Raw genomic sequence first — 19,063 nt, forward strand, 5'->3', positions numbered from 1 at the left:
TCTTCTCAATCTTTGCCTCCATTCTTTTTCCGAGGTCCTGGATCATCTTCACTATCATTATTCTGAATTCTTTTTCTGGAAGGTTGCCTATCTCCACTTCATTTAGTTGTTTCTCTGGGGTTTTATCTGGTCCCTTCATCTGGTACGAAGTCCTCTGCCTTGTCATTTTGTCTATTTTTCTGTGAATGTGGTTTTCGTTCCACAGGCTGCAGAATTGTAGTTCTTCTTGCTTCTGTTGTCTGTCCTCTAGTGGATGAGGTTATCGGTGCCAACTATTTCTTATTAACCTTCTGAGGATACTACTGAGCTGATTAAGACAGTGAAAGTGAATTATTTGCAAATAGCACCTGTCAAGCAAAGGGGCCTTAATCTAGCAGGCAACGGCGGGTAGAGGCTCTAGGACTCTAGATTCTGTGTGGCTAAGAGGGAGAAAAATGCAGTTAAGAAGCCCAAAATACCTAAATTCTGAATCACTGCATCAACGATGTTTGTGAGAAACAGAATTTTTGTTTTTCCTGCCCATCCTCTGCTGGAGAAACCAAAGGAACATTCAATGGTTCTACATCCAGCAGAAAGTGGAAGGAGCAGAAAAAGCCCTGGTTACCCCCATGTTCACAGCTGGGATTCTCCAGCCAACAAAACATGAGCCATCTTTGCCTATTCTGTGAAATGAATGAGCTAGGCCCTATGTTGTGAGGAAATTGCTTCTGCTCTCCTAAAACAAAATGTCCATGCAACCCCACTTCCTCAGGAAGATCTTCTACAGAGAGGATGTCCTTCACAACAAAGGCTGGCCAATCACCAGGACCACCAAATGTTAACGGCTACTGGTGTCCCCTTTGTGGAAGCACTGGCCACATCTTCAAATTTTACATTTATTTGAATGATTTGCATTGACTGCCTAATAGACACTCAATTAAAATCTGCTGTTGAACAAATGAGTGGATGAATAATAAATATACTAGACTAAACCCTTCAAGGGCACAGGCCAGTCAGAGCTCAGTGGCGGGCACAGAGCAACCAAGCTGTCAGATTTTGCAGAATCTGGACTCGCCTTGCTGTGACAGCCTGAAGGTTTAATGTGTCCCTCCAAATGGGAAGGGAATGGAGGGGAAGTAAAATCCAACCAAAGCTTTTCACAGGGTGAGGCATGCTGAAACAGCCACTTCTAATATTTGGTCTTTACTTACCATTTCCTGTGGATTTTAATGACCCACATCGTCAGCACACAAACATCAGCCTTGGTATAATGCCAGATGTATACATGTTTGCACAATACAGAAAAAGGCCTAAATTAAAGGTGACAGGACACAACCTTTTTGAGTCAGGTTTCCATCATTACTCAGTTGTATGGATGTGGGCGTGTTTCAGAGTTTCAATTCCCTTAAATCCAAGTGGACATACTCATTACATCCACCCCGTAGGATGCGGGAACAAATGAAGTGGTGGAGCGTCGTGCCAGAAGCATGTTACTGGAAGGCTCGGTGTGTGCCAGGCACTGTGGTAAGTGCTGGGGCAAATACAAAGAATAATTATACTCTGCGCCGGCTTCCGGAGCCCAGGGCCTTGTAAATCACGGAAAAAAGGATCAAATCCTCCCCACATTAAGAGATTATCACATTGCTATTGCCAGCACTGCATTCATTTGAGTCCAAGCGGGCACCATTCTCTGCCGCTCTGACCGGAATCTCCCAACAGCAGGTGTCAACATCCCCTCTCTCCTCTGCACCTCCCCCCAGGCTCCCAGTTCAAGGCTCCATACTCTATAGTCCCTCAGTTAATGGCATTCCCAACCTGCCTTCAAGGCTCTCATTACACGACATAAAGAAGGGCCATTTGTATTGGCAGCCCTTTGGCTCTTGGTTTCCACTGGAGCAAAGAGGAAGAAAGAAGCAAAACACCAGGAGAACAACTGCCCTGGCACCTGACAGCTGCAGAGAGAGGCCCAGCTTAATACCATGTCTCCCTAGGTCTTGGGAGAGGTCAGAGCAACAGGTGCATCCGCATTCCAGAACTGAATGAAGTCCTACTATCGGTGGGACGGGAGTCAGCCCCCAGCTCCACGCCCAACATATCTCTCTCCAGCGCAGCATGGAAGGCATTCCTTTTACAACTCCTGATTTTCCAATTTTAGAAAACACACTAATTCCCTTTCAGTGATATGCTCAAGTAACTTGTTTTTAAATAAGTAGGGATCAATGTTGTATTGTTAATTTGTTTACTGTCTTTCTCCCCTCTCTAGGATGTAAGCTGTCTAGGGCAGAAACTATTTTGTTCACTATTGGTTCTGGTGTCTAGAACAGTACCTGGCACGTAATACGTGTTCAATAAATATTGGTTGGATTAAGTAGGAGGGAAAAAGGGTAGGAGGAAGGGTGCATCTATCACAAAATCCTTCTCTCCTGCAAGAGGAACAACTGTTGTCCTGACCTGGAATCACAAGACTACAGAAAAATGTACTGTGTTACCATGGCAACCACAGCTCCAAAAATAAAAATAGCCTTCAAAGCTGCCACAGGTCTTTGGTGGGAAAAGGCTAACCACTATTTGTAGACTGTACCTGGGCCCCAGGTTGACTACGAGCCAAAATATTGCCCCCCATGTGCTTTGCTCTCTGGAGCCTCGTTTTGGGAGAGGTCAACCACTCTTCACCTGGTGATGCCAAAGTTGTCTCCCCAAATAGAGAACACACTTAGAAGAGCAGCCATGTCTGGTCTCTGGGCACCTGCCGTCTGAGGGAAGACACAGTACAAAGGAAAAACCATGAAAGAAACCAAAAGACTTAAAACAGACAAACAATACATAGTAATCCAGATTTACATAAATGGCCCACGAGGGCATAATTATTCAACTTCAGGAGGACTTCCTGCTTTGTAAAATGATTTCCAATAGAATTCCATGAAAATCAAATTTCCTTCGAGTCCTTCATCCATTTGATTATTTATTCACTCCCTAAGTGTATGTTTACTACATTCCACGCAAAGAGCTCAGCAAGCACTGAATAAAACAAACACTGAACACAATTAACTCTGCCCTCACAGCTTCTGATCCAGTTAAAGATACAATGTGACCAAGTAGCCACAACTTAAGAACACAGATGTAATAAATACGTGAGTCAGGAAATACTTGCTAGAGCAACAATAACTAAGCTAAGATCCAAACGAGAAGAAGGGCAGGGTGGCCAAGGGGGTCAGTGTTACAAAAGAGGAATTCCGCACAAAGGAACAATGTCTGTGAAGACCTAAAAATAAAAGGAAGCATCCATCCAAGGCACTGAATGGTAACTCTGGCTGCAGGGTGAGCGGCATCAGGGAGACCAGTTAGGAGGACGCTTGAGTAACATATGTGAGAGATGGTGATGGCCCAGGGAGCCGAGATGGTGGTGGAGATGAGAAGACAGACTTCCTCCAAAGGAGGGAAACCGTGCAAAACTGAAGGGTACCAACCCTCCCCTCAAGGAACAGAGTGAGAGGAACTGGTTTGGAGGGAAAGGTGAAGAGTTCAGTTATGGACTGTTTTGAAGAACATTCCAATGGAAATGCCCATCAGCCAGTTGGAGAGATGAGCTTAAGGCTCAGGAAAGAGATGAGGTCTGAGATGTAAGTGTGAGAATCATCACCATGCAGGAATAATTAAATTCAAGAGAGTGAATAAAATAGTCCAAGGATAGTATGTAGATTCAGGAGAAGGAAAGGGGGTGGGGTGAGGGAGAGGGAGGGGAGACGGAGAAGGAGAAATAAGCCTGGATTCAGAACCTTAAGCAGACCAACACTGAAGAGACAGCCAGCCAAGAGCAGCCCACAAAGTATAAACTCATTTTCACCATGTATCAATATATCAGAAAAGTGACATCTCATCAAAGCAACACCAAACCACTGTTCAGCTTATACTCACCAGAGCAGCAGACTCAAAACCTCACAGACCACCAAAGAAATCTCAGTTTTATTAACTAATGATAACATGAGCATAATTCTTCAGACACATCTACTGAATTCTGTCTTACAAGATGAAGAAGAAATGTATACTCTCCATTTTACCAAGGAGAAAGACACTGAGGCCCAGAGAGACTGAGTAACCTGCCCAGGACCACACAGCAAAAAATAAATAAATAAATAACAGAACCAGAGCCTCTACCTCCGATGCTGCCTCAGACACCCCCCTGGACTGGCACAAAGGCAGTCGCCCTAGGACAACCATCACCCTGCCCCTAACAATGGATGAGGCCTGTCTGAGCTTCCTGGGTTCGCTGATGAAGATATGGCTCCATCCTGGGCCAAGATAGGCTCCTAGGGAAATGGGGTGGGCAGAATACGATAGTTAGGTTGCAGGAGATCAGTATTCTAGAGCCATCTCTGCCACTGACCAGCTTTGTCCACTGACCTTGCACTTCTCAGTTTGCTCAAAGGTGAAATGACCACACAAATCTCATCTACCATGAAGACTAGATTCTCTGAGCGAGATGCAGAGCAGAACTGTAGGTACTAAGGGGTGGCAGCTGAGTGCGAGAAAAGTAAGGCTATTCGGGGGTGAAATCTAGGTCCCAGGACGCTCCTCCCATCTCCCTCCCAGCAGATCTTTTCCTCAGACCTTTATTTTTTAATGTTTTAGTCCAAATTCCATATTCTACTGAAATAATCTTTTGCACACTAGTCTCCCCCACAGGCTGTGAGCTCCTCAAGGAAGGGCCACTTGTATCCATCTTTGTGCCCCAAGCACTTAGGACAGCACCTGATTCTCTGTAAGTGCCCAAAAAATGTTTGTTGAACTTGAGAATTACTTCTCCTGAGTTATCTACATTTTCAGCCTAATCTCTTTGGCTGCTAAACAAAAGGCGTGTCAACTAATAGAGGCGTTTTGGGAAGGAGTCCAAGCATGGAGAAGGCACTTCAGAGGAATTGTCCAGTGTCCCTAAGAACTTTCTGAATGGGCGGGCCACTTCCTACTCTGCTCACCTCTGAGACTGGCTCTGCCTTCTAACGTGTGTGGTTGCCAGTTGCTCCACTGTGTCTGCAGGGCTCCACAACCTCCACCGGGGAATCAGTGAGCACCAAGTAACTGGTAGCCCAAATCAAGGCTTCTCTTACTATCTGGAAGCAACAGCCCAAGTTACTAACAATAAGTCTCTGAAGGAATATTCTCAAAGGATAATGACCTGATAGTCTCTCATCTTCACTGAGGACAAAACAAGAGAGAATGAGTTTGAATTATACCATGGGGGATTTCAGTTAGATCTTCAGCAGAACTTTCTCAATAGTAGGACTTGAAAACATAGAAAGAAGTAACCAAGAGAGGAGAGGTGGTGCAATCTCTTTCCTGGGGCCTTTTTTTTTTTTAATGAGATCTTCACATGTCGAGAAGATGTGCTTCATCATAGACAGAGAAAACATCACCCACGCTAAGGGCAAACTGTTCTCTGGAGAAGCTCCACCCTGTTCAGAGTAACCTTTATTACTGTCATTCCATCCAATCCCAAGAATACAGAAAGGTCAGGAAGAGCTTCCCAGTGTAATGACCCAGCTGGGAAACAAATGCTTGCCGGGTCAAGGCAGGCTGCTTTGAGGGGTCAGACCGGCACTCACGCCAAGCCTGGGTCACAGAGAACAGAAGAATGAGGCTAAGAGGCATCTTCTTTGATGAGAGGGCTTGTATCCCCCCCTGTGGAGAAATGTCTCATTCTGATGGTTCCTCCAGAAACAATGCTTCAGAAATCCTTTTATTTTCCTTATTTCACAGACTTACCTGTCCTTAACCTTTGGGTTTATGTTCTCCCTTACTTTATACAGGTACAAGGTGCAGAAGAGCTGATGAAAAAGGAAAGTTTCAATCAGAAAGAAACTCTGGGGAATTCCCTGGCAGTCCAGTGGTTAGGACTCCACGCTTCCACTGCAGGGGGGCAAGGGTTTGATCTCTGGTCGGGGAACTAAGATCTCACAAGCCACATGGCATGGCCAAAAAAAGCCTCTTAATGAGAAAAAATAGCGGGAGATAATGCACCAAGCATGCTACTAATGTTTGGGTTAGCATAGTAAAATGATGAGCTCTTTTCCTTTTCCCTACTGTCCAAAAGTTTTATATTAACTAGCTATTTGATCACACATACAATATTCATTGATTTTTATCATGTAAAAATTTCTTTTAAGACAAGCTGGGGGGACTTCCCTGGTGGCGCAGTGGTTAAGAATCCGCCTGCCAATGCAGGAGACACAGATTCGATCCCTGGTCCGGGAAGATCCCACGTGCTGCGGAGCAACTAAGCCCTTGAGCCACAACTACTGAGCCTGCGCTCTAGAGCCCGCAAGCCACAACTACTGAGCCCGCGTGCTACAACTACTGAAGCCCAAGCACCCAGAAGCCCGTGCTCCACAACAAGAGAAGCCACCGCAATGAGAAGCCCGCGCACCGCAACGAAGAGTAGCCTCTGCTCGCGGCAACTAGAGAAAGACCCCAAGCAGCAACGAAGACCCAACATGGGCAATAAATAAATACACACATAAATAAAAACAGTAAACTGAGTAAAAAAAAAAAAAAGACAAGCTGGAAAACCCTTGGAGAGACTCAAATGTATTGCTATGTATATCCCCATATCCCCTCCCTCTTGCGTCTCCCTCCCACCCTCCTTATCCCACCCCTCTAGGTGGTCTCAAAGCACCGAGCTGATCTCCCTGCGCTACGCAGCTGCTTCAAAAAAAAACAAAAAAAACAGTCTTGCTAAACTAACCGTCCATCATCTTTCTGTATTTTCCTAATTGCTGGAGCAAATGATACATGGGTTACCGCACTCCACCCTGCCCAAACGGGGCCCCAAGGCAAATTCTTTTTGCATAGTTGCAAAAGAAAGTGGAAAAACCAAGTGGGTTGTGGATTATTTTTTTCAGTCCCCTCACTCAGCCCCCTCATTTCCTGACTAAACTTGTGAACCAGAAGCAGCAAAGACCAAAAAACCTCTGTGGTCAGACCATGGAGAAAGGAGGTACCAGGCTGGCAGAAGCTCCAGAGACGTGACAGATAGAAATTAGCCCAGACTTAAGGTCAGAGGCCTGAGTTCCAGACTGTAACCCAGATCTGCCACTGAGACGTGCCTAATCCCCCGTTTCCTTTATCTTATCCACAAAATCAGGGTGGAACAACCAGAGCCAGTTAGAATACGTACAAAGGATGCAGAAGAAAGGGCTTCACAGCATCTGACCCAAAAGGTGTATCAGGGCCTCAAATGAAAAAGCCATGGGTGTCCTCCTCTGTCTCCTCTTTACCACTGGTCTTAGCTAAGGAACAGCCGCACCTTCCTAGTGATGATTTTGATGAAGATTACCCAGGCACATGGTCTGAAAACAGGGAAGAATATTTGACACCAGGGCTATCTTCAGGAGGCGGCACCTGGCTGCCCGCGGTGGCATGGAGGCTGGCGGGGGCAGGCCACGGCCTGACATCTCTGTGCCCCAGCTTGAGGCATCTCCATCCTGCCTTCCTTCCACATTTGATTTTCCGTTATGCATCCCTGAAGGAAGCCTCACCACCTCCTCCTAGAGAAGGAAGGTTCCTTAGGCTCCAAAGTCACAGAACAAGAGCTCATAGACCTCCCACCCACCCCGAAAGATGTTGAAAAGCATCTCCCTTCACACCAGGTACAACTGCCCCTTAGCGAGTCACTGCACTGATATGGGCTTTGGAGGAAAGAACCCCAAGAGGGCAAAGCCTCCAGGAAAAGCCTGCAGACTTTGTAAAGCTCTTGTACACACAGCGACCCGGCAACCACGTCTGGGCTCTCAGGCCAGCTGGGCTCTGTATCTGAACGCCCGCTTCAGGGCCCAGCGGCTCACCCACTGGGGTCAAGAAGGAAATTCCCCACCGGCAGCTCAGCCATTCACGCGTCCTAAGGAAAACTCCGGAGTTACCCTAGAAGCAGTTATCAGTGCCCAGCATAGCAACTGGCGTACAGACGGTACCTGGGAGAAACTAACCAAGCGGGGCAGAGTTATCACCTGTTAATCTGCCCCATGAAAATCCCAGTCTCTCCCCTGACATGGAACTGGCACTTCCTGAGTGCAAAACCACCATGGAAACTCTCGAAATACCAACTGCCATGGAGGAAACTGGCCAGTGTGAATCAGCCCATGGGGCTTGGATCTACCTTCTCCTTTTCCACAGACTCTTTGAATCTGGAAACCACATCTACAGCCCAAGGTTGGCTGCTTCTCACGGAGCAGTTCACCTACGCCAGGTAGCACCGCCCTCACACATCCCCGTGCTGACCTCTGACCTCTGACACCTACACACTTATCCTCAGTGGCCTTCCCATCCTCCCGACCTCCTTCAGAACCTCCCTTTCCACGTGGGTGTGATCTCAAACACGCAAGGGCCAACTATTCCCAGGCCCCGGGGAGATGGTTCAGTGTAGCTGTGAAGAGCACGGGCTCTGGAATCAGAAGAACGTGATTCCGATCTCACCCTTGCTTCTGTGTGACCAGGAGCAAGTGAATCTCTGAACTTAAGGTTCCTCAGCTGTAAAACCCACCTGGGGGTTTGTTGTGAGGATTAAATGTGTATTTAAGGCTCTTAGCAGAAAGTAAGATGCAGTCCCCGCCCTCAAGGAAATAAGGGTCTGGGAGAGAGGTTTTTCCTAGTTTAACCTTATCCAGCACCAATTACTTATTTAATCTGCTGACAAATCACAGGTCTCCTGTTTGATGCTTTGTGTGAAGAAAGACATGAATTACCTCCCTCCCACACTCTCTGTGCTTCTCCTAGATGTCAGGGTCCGCACCGAGCTGATGGGAGCAGCACACATCAGCCTGCTCCCTGGAAACTGAGCTGAAACCGAAAGCAAGACTCCCTTGGAAGGTCAGAGGAAGGGGATGAAGACTTACGATAAATATACCAATGATGAATAATCATTACGTGCAAACCCACATGGCGGCTAGACTGGCAACAGTTAGATAACCAGGCTCGCCAGGCTGGCAGAATCAGTGAGAGGCGCCACCTGAGGTCAGGTGTGCAGCCGAGCAGAAGTCATGACAGGGTAGATGTGTCACACAGAAGAGGGGACAGAACTGCCACGGGAAAGTGGTGCAAGAGGTGATAATAAGGAGGGCGTCCTGGGGAGACAGAGCAGAGAAGCGCTTCTGTGTCCCCCAGACAGACAGCCTGCCGTCGGGCGGCCACACCTACACCCTTGCCCCTTGTCAGCGCTCCTTTCCCCCTCCAGAGAATGATGTCAGGATGCCATCACAAAAGTTGTGTCTCTGTCCAATTCTGACCTCTTGCCGTAATCCAGCGGGTGAGAGAGGGACTCTAATCCTCAATTTGGGTTTTGAACAATCACCACAACCAGTTATGGCCAAGGGATTTGGGCAGACACGCAGGTACTAATTCTAAAAGCCTGCCCCATCAACTTCAGACTACGTTATCCGTGGAGCTCAGAGGGCAACGCGGCCAGCAAAAAACGGTGCCACCTTATGTTAAACAGTGGCTAAGATGACAATTCCCAGCTGTAACAGTAAGTGCCGGAAGAACAGCGCAAGGCTCAGGCCTCTACCTCGCACCCGGTTCACACAGAACAGCAAGAATTCGTTGCCTCCAATACCACTCTGAGCATGTCTCTCCTGGGTTCCGGAACCTACAATGGCTCCCCGTTGAGTTGAATGAATCCTCTTTGCAGACAAAGCACACTGTCCATAGGATCTCAATACATCTTTGTTGACTGACTGACTAATTGAAGTGCAAACTCTTCAGCATAAATCATAGTCTGTCGGCCCATCACCTCACCACCCTCATTTTTCCACATCCCTCATCAAGACCACACTTGGTCATCCATCCCCATCTTCAAGCCAACACACCCAAACTGCCTTCACCAGAGGCTTCTGGTTCCCATTCAAAACTCAGCTCTCCACAGAAAGTAGATTCGTGATTGCCTAGGGCTGGGGGCGAGGAGTAGAGGGGGATTGAAGGTGATATACAAAGGGTATGGGTTTCTTTTCGAGGTCATGAAAATGTTCTAAAATTGACTGTGGTGATAGTTACACATATTTGTGAATATACTAAAAACCATTGAATTATGTACTTTAAAACTGACTAAATTGTATGGCATGTAAATTATATCTCAATAAAGCTGTCACACATCAAAAAACTCAGTTCTGGACTCATGTCCTCCAGGAAATTTTCCCTCATTCATGAATAAGGATAATTTCACTCCAAAGAGGAGAGAAGAAGGAATCATTCACTCAATCGTTATTAATTTACACATCAATAAACATCTATTGATCATGACGAAAGGCCAAGTACAGTGCTAGACAGTGAAGATCCAAGGATGAAACAGACAAAATTGGACTCAGAGTACTGGCCCCCAAGGTCTTTGCTAACTTCACCGTTTTCTCTACTTCTTTCTTCCCAGGATTAAGGAAAAGAAAGGGGTCTCCTGATTCTCTTTATATTTTCATCTTTGTGCAGTTAAAATCCACAAGCTGAGGCCCTCTTGACCCCGTGCCTTCTACCACATCAGACAGAATTGCATCGCAGGCCTGAAAGGGGCTTTTCTCTGTTGCGGAGAGGTAGACTTGGGGTGGGGACAGTGAAGAGGAAGGACGCTGTGCTGGGCCTGGTGTGCTAATCCCCCTAATCCAAGCCTGAGCTGGGTCACTTTCCAATCATTATATCCAGAACGTGTTAACATGTGAGGAGTCCCAGGTCCTGCTCCAGGACACGTGAGTATGTAACCTATACTCTCAAGCACACATCCACTCCATGTGAGCCACTCACAGAATGATGACAATAATCCTTCCCCCTTGCACAGCAAGAGGACGTTTACAAAACAGTTCCACGTGTATCACTTGAGACCTCCCACTAATCCACAGATGGAGATGAAACAGAGGTGAAGGGAGGTGTCCAAGGTTCCACAGCGAAGCAATGACAGAACTTAAATTTAAACCCAGGTCTCCTGACTTGAGTTCCAATTCTCTTTGTGCCCTATTGCCTCTAAATGTCAATTCCTCCTCAGGGAATCATCTTGGCCATTTACAAGCACCCCTTCGCTTGACTGCTTCTTTTCTTTCCAAGAAGCCTTCTACTTCCAAGGCCTAAAAGAGATGGGTTTTTGTTTTGGCCACAGTCGAGATAGAGTCCAACAGGAGGCAGTTTAACAGTGGTTAAGAGTAGAGATCTGAGTCAGACAAATTTGGGTTTGAATCCAGAGATTGTCTTTTTATACATATGTACATATATTCTTCTAATCCAGCAAGCCGCCATTGAAAACAACTGCCATCTGGGGGTGTGCTGTGCCATGCGGCTTGTGGGATTTTAGTTCCCCGACCAGGGATCGAATCTGGGCCTTGGCAGTGAGAGTGTGGAGTCCTAACCACTGGACCACCAGGGAATTCCCCAACTGCCAGTTTTTAAACTACTCCTCGAAGGTGAAAACCCTTCCTGATTTAAAAGTATGTTTCCTGCTCCAACAAAAATGAAGATTCCACTAAAATTTTTTTTTGCCCACACGGCTTGCAGAGATCTTAGTTCCTGGACCAGGAATCGAACCCGTGCCCTTGGCAGTGAAAGTGCAGAGTCCTAACCACTGGACGGCCAGGGAAGTCCCTCCACTGCACCTTTAGACAACTCTCAAAACCAAGACAGACTTCCCTAAATCTAACCAAACCCTCCCCTATCCCTTCCCTGGCTACCAGCGTTAAGAATCTGCCCCATATGCTGTCCTCAGTATACATGGCAGAATCTCAGGATCAAAACAGGGCCTCTTTCAGGGTTTCTCACATTTGAGGGGAAAGCTGACAAACACGGATGAACTATTTTAGTTCAAGATTAGCTCCCACCAAGCTTGCCCCATTTCCCTCTACTCTCTGGAAAAGGTGACAGGATGAAGTAAGAGTACAGAAAGAATTGTTATCCTCAGGTCCCCAAAAAGCCCCAGAACCAAGGTTTACATCTGCGCCTGCAGGGATAACCACATCCAGTCATTACAACCAAAAAAGTGAAAGGAAGCCTGGCAGGCTTAAAATGCTCATCTTCTGTGTGACCCAGCCCAATTCCTCAGCGCCCCCTCAACGACACATCTCACCCTGTTCTTATGCCTTCATCTGTACTGTTCCCCTTTCCTGATCTCATGCCCCTGACATTATATTCTTCCTGTTTTCTACTACTTTTCTGTACGTGTTGTGGTTTGAGCCTCTTCCTTCCAGAAGTCTTCTGTACCACATGGCACACACAGTATATGTCTTCCAAAGATTCCATCTCCTCAATACCAGGGAAACTCACATGCCGTAATTTCTTATCCAAGTCTCCTCCCATCCTCCTTCTCAACTTCCACATCCCCACACTCTACCCAGCTCTACCCACCCTCCCTCCCTGCCTCCTGGCCATAGCACCATTAGCTGGTACCAGACTGAACTCACAAGAACATCCAATAAATACTTGTTGAACTGAAATGAATGGAATTGAATAGACTGGGAGGAGGAGTCCCGGGGAAGGTGGCCAATCACTTGTCTGCCCCACGCAAAGGCACAGACCACTGTTAGGAGACAGGGCCCTAGAGTCTGAAGGTAAATGGGTAGGGTCCAAGACATCAATGAGCCATTGAGGACTGCCCCCCCTCCTCCACCAGGCAATGGCCTTGGCTCAAACACAACCCCTGGCCAAGGTTGTGTGGAGCTGCCCTATGGTCTTCTACACCAGTTCTCTGTCTAGGGAAAGCAAACTTCCCGACTACTCAGATGCCACATTTATCCAGACAAGAAGTAGCTGGCACAAACCATAATGGTGTGGACCAGGCCTAGATGTCTAAAGATTCTGTGTGATAAGAAATGTGACTCACTCAATGTGAATACTCCGCCACCTCCTCTACACATGGGGGCCAGGAAAGGCAACCGGGGGTGGCCAAAAATAAAATAATAAAAATTGAAATGGAGCTTAGAAACTGAAGTCTGAGTGGAGGAGCCACTTAACGTCTTGCCTTCTACGATCTCTGTCTGTACAATGGGACTGACAGGAGTACCCATCTCAAAGAGGTTTCGTGGGGATTAAATGTGGAGATGCACCGTGAAGTGCTCATCATACTGACCGAGAATGATAAGGGTTCAATAAACATCAGCTGCTATGGTTGTTAGTATTCATGTTGCTGTGAGGATCCAATAGGATGGAACGCAGGTGTAATGGAAAGTCACCGGCCCCCCGGCCGGGACTGGGGAGATGGGTGACACGTGGGGAAGCCGTCCACCCTGGCGAAGGGCTCCTGCAATCCTCGGCGAAGTTCCCCGGGGTGCCCTGGGCACCCCCCCACCCCACCTCCCCGACGGCTGTGGGGAGGCCGGGGGAGGAAAAGGGAAGAAGGCTGGGGCGGGACAGGCACGTACCTGCTTTCGCTGCACTCCTTCCGCTCACTCACCCGCAGCCACTTGCGGAGGAGGAAGCGTTTGCGGCGCGGGGAAGCGCTGGGCGTGGAGCAGTTGGACCACGGGGTGTCTTCGTCGCTGGAGGGCGTGATCTCGATGGACGGCAGCTGCAGAAACTCCTTGCCCGGAGCCAAGACGCCGGGCAGTTCCCGGCTCAGCCCGGCCTCCAGGCTCGGCTCCTGCACATTCTTGGTGCGGCGCATCTTGAAGCGCCGGCGGCGGAGCGTGGGGGTCGACGAGCTGGACCAGACCCGGCTGCCCTCGGGCGCGCCCCGCGGCTCGGGCACCTGCAGGGCGGGCGGCTGCAGGCTCTCCATCATGTTGGCCGCCGGCATGGGGCCCGCCGCCTCCGCCCGGCGCCTCGCCGCCCGCGGGCCGCGCTCCCCGCCCCTCGCCCGCGGCGCCCGGCCTCTCACGTTAGGAAACGCTCGCCGCTCGAGCCGCGAGCGGAGCAAGTTCGTCTCCCGGAGCGCCGCGCGGAATGGGGGAGCTCGGGGGAGCGCGGGGGCCCGCGGCGCGACCGCCCCGGAGTCTAACTCGGCCGCCCGGCCGCCCTCCGGGGCTCCCCTCGCGCGCCCGCTGCTTCTCCTTCGGCGGCGCTCCCTCGCCGGCTGGCGGCGGCCGTGCCCGAGCGGGACTCGGCGGCCCGGGCCCCGGGAGGGGGCGGCTCGGCAAACTCTCAGCGGTTTGCGTTCGGCGGACTAGGCTGGGGAGCCGTCTTGGCGCTGCAGGGAGGCAGAGAGCGGGAGGAAGAGGCAGAGGGAGAGAGAGAGAGAGAGAGAGGAAGCAGACGCTGGATGAAAACAAAAGAGGAGGAGCAGGGGCCGAGGAGCGGGGGTCACTGCTGTCCAGAAAGGGCGTGCACAGGCGGCGACAGCTAGCGTAACTGTACGCGGGATCCCTGGGGAGGGACGCCACCTCCGAGCCAAGGCTGCTCCAATCAGCCGAATGAAATAGGATCACAGCCCAAACTTTCTCAAAGCGACTGCTGGCCAGGCAGCTCTCATTAATCTAACTGCCTGCTCTTTCTTTGAGGGGGAGCAGGGGAAGGGAGGAACCGAGGAATTCAGTCCTGACTCGCCAGGGCCACCCAGGATACAGGGTTGAGGGAAAACTAGGGACTCGTGGGCTGGATCTCCTCTCCTGAGAAACGTGCTTTCTCTGAATAACTTGGGGTGCAGGGGGGTGGGCACAGGAAGCCTGGGAGGGAGAGGGAGACAGCAAGGTTCTGGAGACTGCTTCCAAAATGACAGGCTGAGAAGAGAGGACAGCAGACATTACATATGGAGGAAGGACAGACAGTAGGACCTGAGAGACACAGGACCAGTCAGGAAACGGGAGTGATCTCCGTGCATCTGGAGTGACCCCGTCAATACCAGAGCCCCATCCCAAGCACAGAATGAAATGAGAGGAAGTTAAGCACCCAGAAGGCGAAGCATCCAGCAAAGTGAGTCTCAGGGAGCTAAGGGCACTCCCTTTACGTTCCTGGGGGCTGGATCCAGTCTGCTTCAACCTGCAAGGGGCATGGACTGGGTCACAAAAAGTCTGTATGTCCCCAGGTCATGGAACCTAGGAAGTCTGGATCAGTCCTGTAGTGTCCCAAGCTATCCTGAACCCCTCACTCTCTAGACCCAGGTACCACCCCAAGAGATTGGCCCTAGAACTGATCCACCTTACCGAGGAGCCCTCTGTCAGGACCGAGTCTAAAGCAGCCCAGCTCCTAGATCATAGACTGTTACCGCCCATCTTTCCTCCCAGCCCAGCGCATGCGCCTCTCCAGTAAGTCCTGCACGTGAGAACCAAAGTAGAGATGATGGCTTTCAAAGAGACCAGTAGGAGTACAAATAATGCACCATTAAGTCCACAGTGCAATTCACCCAGTCCTCTCTGCCCCTCTCCGCGAGTCCAGTAGGGAAACAATGCCCAGCTTCTGTGCCAGCATGAAGGTCATGAGAACATTTCACAAGTGTCCCAAAGCTGAGGAAAACATCACATTCCTAAAGACCACCTGAACTCACTGTAAGAGAATATGTCCCTGCAGTTCAAGTGTGACAGCTGGCCATGGGTCCACCATGCCCTGCAATGACACAGGTGGGGAGCTCAAGGCATTGTGACCCCTGCACAGCCTCCATGAGGCCAGGAATCTGAGGGAAGTATGTTTTGCTCAGGGAGAGAGAGAGACTGAAGCCGAAAAGCCAGAGCCAGGCCCACCTGTAAATGACTCCCTGGAACAGCGGGCCTGTCTTATTTCTGACTCTTCTCCACATCCGGCCACTGGCTTTCTCAAGGGTGGCTTGGAATCATTCTATTTTAACTCCTGGTTGTGTCCCGGAAAGGATAAACTCCTTCCCATCAGGTGTCAGGCCTGGCAAGCAGCAGGATACTGCCTCCGGCTCCGGGAATGCCAAGGAAGCCAGGCTGTCCCTCCAAACTTCAGGGTCCGGAGCTAAGCCACAGAGCTGCTCACTGCCTTGGATTTCCTCCAAAGACGAGCGGGTTGCCGGGGATCTGGTAACTTTTCAGTTCAAGGAACCTGCTTGTTAAGGGGGGCTGTTGAACTAAGAGAGCGGCGTCTCAGGTGTTTAAGGGGCAAAAGGAAGGTGGGCGGGCTCACTACCGTTCACTGGGAAGCCAAAAAACAAAACAAGATGGAACAAAACAGGAGGGTGCACAGACAGGGGCCAGAAGGTTCCATGGGTATTTTGGGGAGAGGAAGATTCAGCAAGGGGAGCGGCCCCCTTAAGGGGACCGTGCGCCCTTTGAATTTAAATGTACGCCCCTTGAAAGGAAGAAAAGCAAGCAGCTTCCTCCTCCCACACACTTCAGCCCCTTTTCCACCCACAAGAGATGCTAGTTGAGAGTGATCATTTATACTTCTCCTGGCCTGAGGGAAAACCTCCTCCACACTAAGTCTGCAACGGTTTCCCTTGAGAAGCAGATACCCAGAGTACCTGAACCCCCAGCCACTGTCCTAGCTCACCTCCACCAGCAGTCTCAGCTTAAAGAAAAGACCGTACTTGTCACCCAATAAAGCCCTACTCAAAACACATCCACCAGAAACTAACACAACATTGCAAATCAACTCTACTTCAATAAAAAAAAATTTTTTTTCTTTTAAAACACATCCCCATCCCACCACCCTCCGCTGTTTCCTTTCCACTGTGGCACTGTCAAGGAAGATGATAAATGGGACACCAGTTTGAAAATGAAATGCCCTCCAGCTGCAAGTCATCACTGCTGTGAAAACTACACACATTGAAGGAAGGACCAAGTTTGTCCCTCCTTTGGTTCTGTCCAGTGTCCTGTGTGTTTTGTTTGTAAAGCAACCTTTACACTGTCACAAAGGCTTTCTCATATGTAATAGTTTATCTTCCCAGTGACCCTAGCAGTGAGAAGGACAGATGTTATTACCCTCATTTTATAATTTATTGAAGTGAGGCACAGAAAGATATCCAAGGTCAGAGATAAGAACACAATAACTGATCCATGACAAAGCCAGAACTTGAACCTGGGTCATCTGAAGCCACTTAGAGGCCACCCAAATCTCACCAAATGCATCAGCTCTGGAAAAGCAGGTCCCTTGGAGCACCAGCATTTTACCAGCCCTGATTTTAGTTGGGTATGTCACGAAACGACGTGTAGCTATTCAGTTCCATCCGTTATTTTACAAGTGTGGAAAGGGAAGTGCAAAGTTCTGCAAAACAATTTCTCAGAGGAGCTGGTGTCAGGGGGTCAGGACTAAAGAGCTTCAGAATCTGAGCCACTGCATTCCTCCCAAGTCCCCCCACCCTACCACTTCTCTCCCATATTTCACTCTCAGCCGACTCGGCGGTTCCCTGGGAAACTGCCCTCACCTCTGGCTCTCCAGACAGGTGGTGCCAGGCCAACCAGGCCTCCCTGCCCCCAGCTCACAGCCAGGCCTCTGACTTTAAAGAAAGGAGCTCATATTACCAAGCAACTGTTGTTTATTCTCAACTGTTCAGGCTCCCTTTTCCTGCAGACACAAGACATCCAACACCTGTCTATTACTTCTGGAGCCCCGCAAACTCCAAAGTCCATTATTCAGCAGAAACTTCCAGGAGGGAACTTAAGTGAAAAATAGCAGCTGAGAAGCTAGATTTCTCCTGGGTGCCCACCCAAGTGATTGGGAGGCAGAAGGGGCAGGTCACCACCCACCCACATCCCTCCAGCCCCAGGGATGCCAAGGGCAGGCAGCTCCCCATAGCACGGACAGGCGTGTCCCCTCCAACGCGGCTGCCACAGGACAGTCAGTGCTCCCCCTCAAGGTGAGGACACAGACTCTCTCTCCCTCATGACATCAGAATAGCCAGACCCATGCGCTGGCTCACGGGCCGGAGAAAGAAGTGGGCAGTGGGCATTCACGAAGAGAAACTTGTTGCTATCAGAGAAACTGGAAATCCTGATAGAAATGTGGACGAGGCCATAAGAGCAGTGTAATGAACTGTCTTCAAATACAAAATGAAGCACGGCCGGATCATATACTGAAACACTTCTTCCGTTGCCAACCAAGAGGAAATGAGTTTGTGTAGTACTCTGTGTGGGAGATTCAGGTTAGATGATAAACATTTCCCGGGAGAAAGGCCAATTAAGGGCTGGAATGGATGACCTAAGATGGTTAGAGGGCGGCTTTCTCTGCACATCTTTAAAGGTAACTGGGGCCCAGTTAGAGGCAGAGGCAGAAAAGAATGATCTCGTAAAGGCCCAACCATCATGGGTCTGTGGGCCCCAGATTTTCTCTCTTTTAAATAAAAGCAATTCACGTATGCCTAAAACAAAGTCCATTTGAACTGATGCATTTCTGGCCCAGGGCGTTTTGATTACTGGATACTAAATACCTCCCTGAAACCCACAGACAGCGTTAATATCTTGCACCGTGAAACAGAAATCCGAGGGTGGTGAAGGACAAGGAGCCGGGAGCAGGGACGGCGGGGGCCGGTGAAATTGGAGGGAGTGAGCTCAAGCCCTCCCCTGGGAGCCTGAGTCTGCTCCTTGCTCTAATCCCTCCCTTATCACCCTATGCAGGGGCTCGTGACTGAAGCCATCAGTGCGGTTTCTGCGCTCAGCTTGTATGATTAGAGGAGGCTGGACGATGCTGGCTAAGCACGACCTAAACAAAACCACAGTGGACCAGCCTCCACGTCCAGCTTCTCCTTCTGAGAAAAAGGAAGAAAGAGCTGCAAGACTTTTCCCGGGTCTCAGTTCCCAAGGATGGTGCGCTGGCGAGGCCTCTCAGCCTTGGGAAACGCGCAAGGTTGGCAGCACGCTTCCGCCAGCCTTCGGGGGCCGATGCCAGGGTAAGCCATGACGTCACCCCGGGAGGACTGTCACCAGATAAGCCTCCCTGGTTTAATTGCTCATCGAAAGGCTTCGGAGTCAATCCAGACTATTCTGCACAACATTTGGCTGACCCTGATCTTGCGGACAGACATCATCACTTGTCCTCTACATCTTCCAAAGGACATCGTCAGGGCTGGAAAAGACTTCCTGCGGTCACCCCACCCGTCTCCTTGTCGTCCATTCCAGAGGAGGCAGGTGGCCTGCTCTGGGTTACCTGCTGCTTTCTTCGGAAGGGTCCAAATACTATGGGCACTGTAAACTAGTGACTGCGTGCACAGGCCCACAGGCCTGTTCTCTGAGCTTCTGACCCTTTCCAC

General features: G+C 49.7%; 1 protein-coding gene across 6 annotated transcripts in view; it reads right to left on the reverse strand.

Moving 5' to 3' along the window:
* Positions 1–14,403, reverse strand: part of GRAMD1B (GRAM domain containing 1B) — a 176,322-nt gene extending 161,919 nt beyond the window's left edge. For 4 of the 6 annotated variants that reach the window (XR_009504546.1, XM_059930169.1, XM_059930168.1 and 1 more), the window contains exon 1: positions 13,350–13,818. Coding sequence is in view for 5 of the 6 variants with exons in the window: in XM_059930169.1 (XP_059786152.1) it covers positions 13,350–13,723 (374 nt within the window). In the remaining variant the exon portion in view is untranslated. Of the gene's footprint in view, positions 1–11,002; positions 11,070–13,349 lie in introns of those variants that run through there. The other 2 variants (XM_059930172.1, XM_059930171.1) reach the window with 2 other exon arrangements.
* Between the last annotated feature and the right edge of the window lie 4,660 nt (positions 14,404–19,063).

This window comes from Balaenoptera ricei, chromosome 8, assembly GCF_028023285.1.
Source record: "Balaenoptera ricei isolate mBalRic1 chromosome 8, mBalRic1.hap2, whole genome shotgun sequence".
Taxonomy (NCBI): domain Eukaryota; kingdom Metazoa; phylum Chordata; class Mammalia; order Artiodactyla; family Balaenopteridae; genus Balaenoptera; species Balaenoptera ricei.